Source organism: Pyxicephalus adspersus, unplaced genomic scaffold (genome assembly GCF_032062135.1).
Source record: "Pyxicephalus adspersus unplaced genomic scaffold, UCB_Pads_2.0 Sca595, whole genome shotgun sequence".
In the NCBI taxonomy this organism is placed as follows: domain Eukaryota; kingdom Metazoa; phylum Chordata; class Amphibia; order Anura; family Pyxicephalidae; genus Pyxicephalus; species Pyxicephalus adspersus.
The window spans coordinates 1-11,185 of record NW_027317602.1 but is presented as its reverse complement, the minus strand read 5'-3'; the positions used below and the strand labels follow the sequence as shown (position 1 = coordinate 11,185).

At 39.7% G+C, this 11,185-nt stretch overlaps 1 protein-coding gene across 1 annotated transcript; it reads left to right on the top strand.

The window, feature by feature from the left end:
* Positions 1-4,171: 4,171 nt before the first annotated feature.
* LOC140321074 (CD209 antigen-like protein D) lies at positions 4,172-10,498 on the top strand (the record flags this gene model as incomplete). Its single annotated transcript, XM_072397956.1, has 4 exons — positions 4,172-4,412; positions 5,521-5,550; positions 5,778-5,932; positions 10,413-10,498. Coding segments are annotated over exons 1-4 (512 nt in total), but the record flags the coding sequence as incomplete, so codon positions are not given.
* Positions 10,499-11,185: the final 687 nt, after the last annotated feature.

Genomic DNA, 11,185 nt, shown 5'->3' with positions numbered 1-11,185 from the left:
TCACGAGGCTTATCGCCGCTGCATTCATAAATACAGCCATGGGAATCCTCCTTTCAGTGAGCAATCCCCGGGCACTACAGGTCAGAATGAGGGCTTGCCTGGGGATCTCTGAGAGAAGGATTCTCACGGCTCTATTCATAAATGCAGCCGCATTACTTCTCCTCTCAGAGTGAGTCATGCAGCTTGCGTTTATGAATAAACACGGCCGTGGGAAAAATCAGAGGATTTTTCCCACGCTGACAACTCCACTCCCATGATCTTGCAGGTCCCAAAAAATTCAGTCTCGTCCGGCCGAAATTACAAAGGCCGTTCTCGCTCTCTCCTCCCTAGTATAGAATATAGAGAACAGGTAGGAAAAGAACAAGGAGAACATTTTGTTTTTTTCATGGCAAACCTGAGTGTAATAAATCACAATAGGATAAACAATTCACATAATATTATGTAGCATAGATCAAATAGGTAGGTCATTCCCATTCCAAACTACATGGGAAATTGAGACGTTGTAACTATACAGATGATCCCTTGTCTAAAGATTGCAAAAAAAATACGTAGGTATAACATCTCAAATGTCCATCTGCCCTTGGAGGTTGGGGAGGGTGCTGGTGGCTAAAAGAGTTAGTTATTCAAAGGCAATAGTTAGAAAAAGTTAGAAAATGTTTTCAGTGGTTGAAGGGACCCATCTGAAGTACGGTGGCTCTCAAAAGAAATGGAGAAGGTGGTCGATGTTCAAGATATTGTTCTCGAGCCAGTGGATTGCGGTTGGTAGTAGTAAGGGGATCTGGTGACCGACCTCAAGTTCTGAAGTTGGTGGTGGTCAGGGCTTTCGAGGACTTAGGTAGCAAGTATTACGAGGTTCATATAATTGCACTATTGTTATTATTTCTATATTGTTATTATTTTGTGGCTAATAATAGGGAGTGAATGGCAAAATAAAATGGCCGCTATGCCTATTTAACCCATTGGAGGTGTTGAGTATTTATTAGGGGACAACAATGGGTTTGGGTGGGAAAGGAGAAGAGGATGGAGAAGGATGAGGTGCCATGGTCTATGAGGTGGGCTATGGAGTAAGAGAGAAGATGAACTCTGAGCTCCCCCCAAAGTTAAGCTTGATAGGTGATGGTCAGTGATCTCCATAGCATGGAGGTGGCTTGGAAAACTGCTTTTGACCTAGAAACCTGGAACCCTCCATATGGTGTGAAGACCTTTTAAAAGCTGTGTGCTATATTTAGTGGCCATTATATGTGACACAACTATGGTCACTGCAGAAGGGGTCTGTTATTGGTTCCAAAATGTCACATGTCTTTCTGGGGCAAATAAAAACTGCTTTGAACACAGATGACCTCCTGTCAATTTCTATAAAGACAAGAGACATCTTACATTAATATGTAATGTAATCCATACCCTTGTCCATCCAAATCATCTAAAAGATCTGGTTGATCAAGCAAGACCACCTCCTTCCATAGTAGCTCCATGCTCCAATTCTGACACTTATACTTCTATTGCAGGGGCTGTTACCGGGTGGTGTGCTGGGTACAGATGGGACTCGCCTTGGCTTAACTTGTGCTAGGTAATATCCTCTGTGTACAACAGGTCAGGGAATCCAGTCTATAGATTATAGCGTATCAGTCCTAAGATGTAGCAACTGTTTGCTTTTTTCAGGCTTTTCTCTTTTTTCTCACCTGGTGATCCTACCAGTAACACATTTCCTGTTCTAGGGTGAGAACCCCCACTCTGTATCTGTGGAGGATCAGCGTTGCCACTCTAGCCAAGAACTGCAGGACCCCTTTCCCTCTCTTCTCATCTCCAAAACATTGAAGGGTGTCCACCATCTCACCTTTACTCTTCAACATCTCACCGTCATTGTCTACCATCCTCCATATATTATTTATATTCTCTGAACAGACAAGGGTGCAGCATAGGCAGTGAGCACAGGAACTTATCAGCTTACAATTCTGGTAAAATTGTTTTTTTGGGGTAAAAAAAGAGAAGTTCATGGTTACGGTTTACATGAAATCCAAAAATAATTAGAAGAAATAAAAATGCCCTGTATCAGCTGAACCCTAAATCTGCAGGAGATCCAAGAGGAAGCTAGAAAACATCAGATTGGAGTAGAAGTGTCAGGGGTGTCAAACTCAAATACACAGTGGGCAAAAATTAAAATTTTAGACAAAAGTTGCAGGCCGACCTTGAAATTTATTAAAAAAAATTGAGGCGTGGTAAATGTTATGGATGGCCTGCCGCTGGAACTCCCTGTTCATTGAATTAGCACCGCTACCACAATTCCCGACATTACTTCTATCTATGAAACTGTCCGATGGGGGGCCAGGCATAGGCAGACGGCCCGCCGGTCTATAGACCCGAGTGATGCCAGGAATTGTAGTAGCAGCACTATTTCAATGAAGCGGCGGGCCAGCTGCAGTTCATATTTAGGACTTCTCTGGGGGCCAAAAAAAAGGACATTGAGGGCCAGAGTTTGACACCCCTGCTGTATATGGAGAATATAAAAATAAAACCTTTTCCTGTCCTTCGACCATAAGCAATATTGGCTTCATTATACAAATTTCTATTAATGATAATTACATTACTTTTAAAGCAGGGATGAGAGATCGGGGATGAACTAGTGGTCAGACACATGTGGTTCCAATTTGTATGGCTTATCTAAACCTTTTCGTATTTACCAATGTGATATTGTAAAGCTGTACATAGAAATATTAAGATAAATCGTCCATTCAATGTGACAACTTCAGTTCTTTCCTAGGACTTTATTTGGTTTATCTGCCGAGCTCGATCTCACACAGACTGATACAAGAATCATCTTCCATTTCAATTTACTGATAGAAGGTTGATACGATTTTGTTAACCTTCTTATTATACAATCTCCTATGAATGGCCTGAATGGCCTGCATAACCAAGCAGGATGGAAATATCCAGCCAATAATATGCATGGTAGACCAGAGCTTGGACAATGACCGATTTGTTAAAAAATGATCTGAACTTTGTGTACAATGTGATCCACGGCTCTAATATAAGTTCATTGTATGATAATCCTTCAGTTTAATATCATTTTAGGATTATTATTATTATTATTATTTTATTATTATTAAACAGGATAAGGTTATGATCAGAGAGGGGGAATGGTGAGTTGTCAAGGAGGGTGAGGTTGCAGAGTTTAGAAAATACCAGGTCTAATGTATGTCAGGATCTCCTATACATGGAATATAACAAATGTCAATACAGTAGATGGTGCAATGTTACTAATAAAGATTAAAAAAACTTCAGAGTGCCATCAGCAGAAATACACAGTTACCTGATATTTACATTAATAGATAAATATAGAAAATCTGTTCTGATTGGGTGAGGACAGTAAGTTCTGACCCTGAATTCTGAATCTGTTCTGAATTTCTCTTTGTATTTCACAAGCAATGGGATCCATCTTAGATAGTTTTCCTCATTGTTGCATTGTTGAAAATGTGCCAGTTGTTCCAAAAACTCCAAAACATCTACCTGCCACATTGAAAAGTATCTCTGACCTGAAACTTGAGAGTTAACAGAACAGTGCCTGGATGGCATACTCAGACAATTCTGTCTAAATGTCCATTTTCTTAATCTAATAATACATTAGGACAATAGTTTGTTGGGCACTTGGGGATATATAATATAAAACCATCTGCCATATCTGATCTTCTACCTCCTGTACTCATGCTGTCACACTTTATATAAAATACATTTATGTCCATATATTCTATTCTATAATATAATATATGAGTAATACGTCTTATGTATGAATCAGTACAATTGTTATTATTACACAGTTCTCATATGACATGTTTAATTTTGAAAACTCCCCTGAAGAAGCCTATACAGGTGAAATGGGTTGGGAGAGGAGACTTCATACCATTTTTACTTATGGACTCACATAAAATCCTGTGATTGTTAATGTTATATCTCATGCTTGGTCTATTTTGAAATATAGAAAGTAAAGATCAAGCTTATATTTTATCTCGGCCCTCACAACCTCTCTTTTTACCTCTCTGGGAGCACAAACATGTGAAATGTGAAATATTCTAGGATAATTGAAATGACAGAAATAGATGAAATTATTCTCAAGATACAATGTGATACAATGACCATTATTTCCCACTATAGCTGTAAAACTAATTTGGAATCAGCCATGCGGCAGAAGCGGAGAGACAACCAGGAAATTACCAATTTGAAAGATGTTCTCACTGCTACTAAAAGGGATCTGAGTACAGAGAAAGCCGATCTAGCCCGGAAGACAGAAGAACTCTCTACGGTGAGGAAGACTCTGAGTGACCTTCAGGAGGAGCAGGAAAAATCCCAGCTTCAGCTGAAGAAGCTCCATGACCTGGAGGAGAAGATGAGGGTAGCTAAGAATTGCTTCTTCAAAACCTGTAAGTGTGCAGAGTGTGCCGGGAATCAAATTCTTGTCACCTAAAGGTTTATCTCCAAATTGGGTTACTCAAGTAGAGGTAGACCTCAAACTTTTCCCCCTTTGTAGTATAGTTAGGTTGCTGTGGCACAATTTTCTTACCTAAGGGTTACCCGGGCTTATTCAGGTCTCACCTTAACCTGGGTGGCCATTAAGACTGTGCATTGGCCAGAATCTGGAGATATGATATATATCATGATAGAGGGCTTATATGTCAATGTATTGTGAGATTGCATGTCATTTCTCGAAATCTGTCATAGCACAAAAAATTCTGCAATGGTCCAGTATTGCCCTACCAGTCCCCACCATTATTCTAATCCTGAATGTTACCCATATTGCTTGAAAACAACGAGTTTCCCTTACTCTGAGACCTGACCGCTACCTGTTGCCAATGTAAATATTGGGAAGTTGAGGACCCTTAGACCAGTGGTTGATAATATTATTGAGATATTCCAATATAAGAATGAAAACAATCATAATACTGCTATACACAAGTGTGTAAATTATCCCCCATTTGACCTCCCCACAAAACCCTCCGCTCAGTCCTCCGCTTGCAACAACCAATATGCCAACCAAAACCCATTATACACGGCTTAATCAGGACCAAGCATGCTTAGCACTGACAGGTTGGCCAATACTTCCACGAGCTCATTAGGAAAATTGGCCCCCAGGTTATACAGGAAGTACGCAGAAGGATATTTCCCAATTTTAATAGCCATCAACTATTTGTGGTCTATTTTAAAGCGATGAATCAGAAACCCACCAAACATTTTCTGAAGGTGAATCTTCCAGACCCTTGTGTCTCTAAAGAATGTTGGATGAATTCTAGATTCACTGCTTTGTAAATAGACCCCAGTGTGTGGAATGTACAACTTTCTTGTATTTGGTCACTCATGAAGAAGTTTGGCTGCTGGCCTTATACCCACCTTAATATCTGTGGATTTACTTAGAGGAGAGGAGGAATTCATATTAATGCTGAAAGTGATGTCATTCTCTCCATCAGTGACCACAATTAAACCACCGTTACCACATTTTACATTCGTAGTTACAAGCTTTCACTTTTTTTCCAGGTGATGGTGAGAAGAACGAGGAAAAGTCTGGTAAGTTCTTGTGTCAGAAGAGCAATGTGTTTAATAGGTACTGGGGTGGAGGAGGAGGCATGTGGATAGTTTGGGGTGGAAACAAAGAAAGAATAAGTTCGGGTACGTGATGGGTCAAGCATGAGCAAAGTTTAACTTTTGGCAAGGGCAGATGGAATACCCCCATATCCTAGCACATCTCTGATTACATGCTGATCCTAATACACAACCCCCTCTATCTTCCATAGACATGGCTGCCATCTGTCCATGGGGCTGGAAGAAGATCGATGAAATGTGTTACTATTTCTCCAGTCAGAGTGATGTTCGATACAAGGCGGCCGAGGACTGCAAGATGAAAAACGCCACACTGGCCAAAATACAGGACAGCGACTCCACTCTGAAGGTACCAAAATGACTTATTATAGAGAATATTACAATGTAACACAATGTAATCACACATCAATGGCCATCTATGGGGTATCTTTGTATTGGAAAAATTAGAAAAAGCTCCCATAGCTTTCTGCTCTAATAATATATTTCATTTGTTTTCCTTCAATAGTTTGAAATAGTAAAAAAATTGTATTGCACCTATGAAAAAATCCCTTTTGTATCTCCCATCCACGCAAAATGATCATTTATAGCTTTTCAGTGGTAGAAACCATCAGAGATAATAGGAAGGGATATTTAATATTGAGGAAACATTGATTACATGACAAAAATTTGTGTGATGACCCCCATTCCCCATCCCATGCCCCAGCCCATGGAGATTCATGAACAGAGAGTACTACTGAGGATGGAAAATCAAGAAAAAGTCAAGATTATAAAAACAGCAATTTGCCTCTACATAGCAAATGGCTTCCTGAAATATAAGGATTCTGTATGCCAGTCTTCAAGAGGCTCAATATTTCCCCAAATAGGGAAACCCAACTAGGAGAATCCCAGGAGAGAACTTCTCAATCTATCAGATCCAGAAGAAAATGTATGCAGGGCAATCATTGATGTCTGTTGGACCCATTTCATTTATACTTTGTGTACAGGGTTTTTACACAGACTAAAGCAATTCTATCTCTGCATAGGATGGATGTTTTTAGTGTTCCCTTCACAATTTCTCTGCTTTCAGGGCCCACGCAATCCCCATACAAATATTCAGTATGTGTTTCTTCTCTGTAATACATCACTATTTGGTCACACAGCCCCCCATATATCAATATACAGTATATTCTAGGCTGAATCACGTGTGTGTCCCTCATAACCAAAAATCTTCATATGTAGTGTCATTGCTCCATATATATCCACAGGTTATACAACTACAGAGACAAAAATGAACCAATGCACTGAATAGAGCAGATAATATCACATTTTCTTGAATGAAATGTTAATAAAAAACACTTACAAAGGGATGACTTGTTTACCATTTTGGCCCTGATTTACCAAAGTTCTCCAAGACTTGATAAGATAGACTATCATGGGAGGAACTGGGGGATCCAGCAAACCTGAAATTGATTTGATCCAGGATTTAAAATCTTTGTCAAAGATATCTCATTCCAGGTGTGCTTGATCACCCATCCGATTCTCCAATGATAATCATCCTTCTTTAGTCTTGGAGAGCTTTAATTAATCAAACCCATTGGTGTGAATTGAGGACATCAATGCACCTCCACTGATACCCTATAGAAATTATTTGTCGGTCTATGTGTTTGTATTGGGTCCAGTGTCCTACCATTATAATTCATACACATAAACTAGAAATCTTTTTTCTTGGTGATTTGATTTGTTTTAATGTGTCCGAGCTCCTCCCATGTCACCCCTTCCATGTCTCCTTATACTTAGGTACAAAATGTATAGTTTACTTTAATCAGCATCACAATGAAATGAATTCAGTAGTTACTTTCACACAGCCCCAACCAGCGTCTGCTCCCACTGAGAAGGGCTAGATGAGGATCCAGATCCTTTTTCCATACATTATCATTATCATTATTATTATTATTATTAAACACGATTTAATAAGATAAAGTTTATTTTCTGTGTGGGGTGAGGCTTGTTTAAAAATAAGGTTCTCCGTTTTGATTTGGCTAACTTTGTGGTAAGTCTTTTTTAGTAGTTTTTTGCTATACCCACGTTGTGTGAGTCTATCACTGAGGGATTTGGCTTCCCGTTTGAAGTCGTCAAATTTATTGCAGTTTCTCTTAAGCCGTAACATTCAGTTGTAGGGGGTGCTACAGATCAACTCTTTAGTATGTGCACTCAAGGCATGTAGTAGCGTGTTTCCTGATGTTTCTTTCCTATATATGTCACACTTACCTGTTCTTCACTAAAACACAGGCATCTCTCCCCTGCTCATTTGGGCAGTTCTGATGCTGGACATGCCTCTGTTTCCAGGCTTTATCAACTCTGTCCATGCCACTGGCCAATCAAAAAGTAGCCTCTTAGCCAGTCCTGAATATTTAGCTTACACACAGACTTCATTCTGTGTTCGTGCAACAAGTTAGTACTGCCAAGCGCCCTAGTTCTGTGAACCAGTTCCTGTACACCTGCTGCTTAATCCAGTGTTTCCTGTGTCCAGCTCCTGTGTTAACCCCTCGTTGTCCAGTCTGTTGGTTCCCAGCCAACTTCCCTGTGCTGTTCCTGCGTTCCTGTCTGCCTGTGGATATCCTTGCATCTCCTGTGCCTCCTGCTGTTTCCAATGTCTCCAGTTTTCACTGTGCAGGCAGTGGCCCCTGTGTTATTGCTGTCTCCTGGATCCCTGCCTATTGACCCCTGGCATGTGAACTGACCTCTCTTGCTTGCTGCCTATCTCAAACCCGGCTTTCCTTGACTGATAATCTTGCCTGGTGATTTGGTACCATGCATTGCAGCCTGGCCGTAACCAGCAGGGCAACATCCTCATCATCAGAGGCTCTGGAGAAAACCTGGTTACAGCTTAGACTCTGCACCTTGACCCTTCTCAGGGCTTGCACCACCTTCATACGCCCCCTAGTGGTCCTGTCTCTCCATGCCTGACAATATAGGGAAGCAGAAACCTGCAAATCTTTTGATATGGTGAAATTAACATCCAGAAAATAAATGGATGAAAAATGATAATTCATAATAAATTTGAGATTGCACTGGTTTGTTTGTATTAATTGTGACATCTCTATAAGAAGATCTTCAGGGCCTCTGAAAAAAATTAAGATGACATCAATGTATCCTAGCCATATTAATATATGAGTTCGATTCACTGTGAAATCTGGGTTAGAGAAATAAAGTTTTTCCCAATGTCCTAAATATATGTTTGCATAGGATGGGGCACACTTCATCGCAACATCTTGGATTTGCAAGAAATGAAAAAATTGCAGGTTAAGAGCGATAATGAAGGTATTGTAAGCCTGTGTATGGGGGTCATTTGATTGTAGGGTGGAAGCGATGACCTGCAGACCCAAGGTGTGAAGTATGCTACTATAGAGCCCATCAAGGGGGGAACTGTGAATGCATGTAGTTTTTGTAGAAGTTGGATGGTGTCTTTGAGGTAGGATGGTAAGCTGGTCATGCAAGGTCTAAGATACGTGTCCTCCATACTACTGGCATTGGATAAGATTGAGTTAATTCCAGCTACAATGGGTCTACCCATGAGGTTATTGATGTCTTTATTTACTGTAAAAGGTGAGTAGGATAGGGTGTTTCATCCAAAGAAATTCTCATTCCTCATAGAAGGTGTTTAATAAAGAAGAGTGTATTGTTTTATACCATTCATCGTTTTGTAAAATCTTTTGACAGATCATCTCATTGTCAGAATTGTTCATGATCATTGGTTTGATCATAATATAGGGGTTATTTTATAGACTAAAGAGCTTTCCTATGAATGGGTGAAAAGTTGGCAGGAAAATGGGTTGTGGAGTCAAATTCTAGGATCTCTTTTGTGATCATGTTAACAAATGTTTGTACATGGGGATTATGGAAGAGAGGTGGAACGTAGGAGGATTTAGGACAGAATGAAGGAATAGTAGATTGGTCAGATGTGGCTGGTGGTGCTTCTTCAGAAATGCTGGTCATTTTCGTCTAAGAGTTCCTGTAAGGTTGTAAGGGTTCTAAAATCTTCAATTTTGAGACCTTTAAAATAAGAAATGTCTAATAGGTTTGGTTTAAATGTTTTATCGAACATTAATTTCAAGGTGACTTTGCATGCAAAGAGGTTACTTTTCTTAATCAGTTCGAATTTAATAATCCAGGTGTCCAGTGGGACAAAGCGATAGGCCCATCTTAAGTGTTTTTCCTCTTCCGGTTTTGGGGTATATGAGAATAGGTTGATCACTTCAACATTTTTTTGGGGGAAGTTTCTTGAAGTAGTTGGTGATCGAGCCTTTGGTCATTGTGGGCGATGGAAGATATGGTACCTAAAAAAGATTTCTGAGTGTAATGCGCCTGGGCACACAAACCACTACCGACTCCAGATATCCTTGAATCAGGTTTATTCAAAACAGCACAGCACAGCTAGGGTTAATTTCAATCAAGCAAGGTACAGAAGGATAAGGCAAATGCAGGTCAGTAACAATCCGAGGTCAGGGCAGGCAGCAGGCAGAATGGTCAATAACTTGGAAATTGTTGGAAATGATTGTAATGAGATCTTCTTCTTTCTCCAACATCTACCAAGTCAGTGATGACCAAACTACAGCTCTCACCCCCATCCCATGGTCATCTCCAACCCCACTTCTACCACATACAATGGAGTTTCTCGATGGACAATTGTATTTCACTGTAAGAAAAAGGAAAAAACTCAATCATGCTATTGAAATTGAACGCACAAATATGATTGGTTGTTATGGGTCAATCTTGTAGACATATGGACAAGTTCTGCAGATGTTGTCACTTGGGGATCACACTGGGATATTCCCTTTTATGTATTTCAGGATTTGATTCGGAAAGAGGGAAAAAGTTTCTGGATTGGTCTGTCCAAGATTCATAATGAGTGGAAGTGGTCAGATGGCAGCATTGAGTGAGTTATTTTCCCAATATTTGTATGTAAACTACAAGAAGGAAAGATGCAATGGGGGTGATTTACATTTTATATTTAAAGTAGGAGTTCAGGCTGTGCGCTTTGGAAAATTAATTATCAATCTGCAAGGGAATTGTCAGTCAGTATAGTGAATGAGTTCTGCTGACATCATGTGTAAGCAAACATTCTCTTCATTCAGACCAAAATTTTTTTTTTTTAAACATTCTTTATTTAAAATTTTTATAAAACAAGATACAGGATACAGACTCATCGTGAAATAAACAATACTATAACAACTAATAGTAAGCGAGTGAAACAAGTATCATGAATAAAGCAACAAAGCTAAAAGAAAATACAGAGTCAGACATAATAATGAAACATTGAACAAGTACAATCCACATAGCTCAAAATATCTTTTGCAGGAGGAGAGAATGGAAATACATTAACAACTACAACTTAAATTATGTAATGTAGCCCAATGATATAACTTATGCTTGTGGGGGTGGTTGTGGTTCTAGGTAAAAAGGTAGTGGAGTATGAAGATAGGGCAGAATCCCGCAAAGGGACTCTCCCTGTCAATGCCTTTGAAGTACAGAATGGTATACCCAAATATCAGATTGAGGAAATCAGGTCCCTGTATTCAGTGGTGAGAAGAAATTGAGACCAATAGTACCAGGTAAGTGCAAC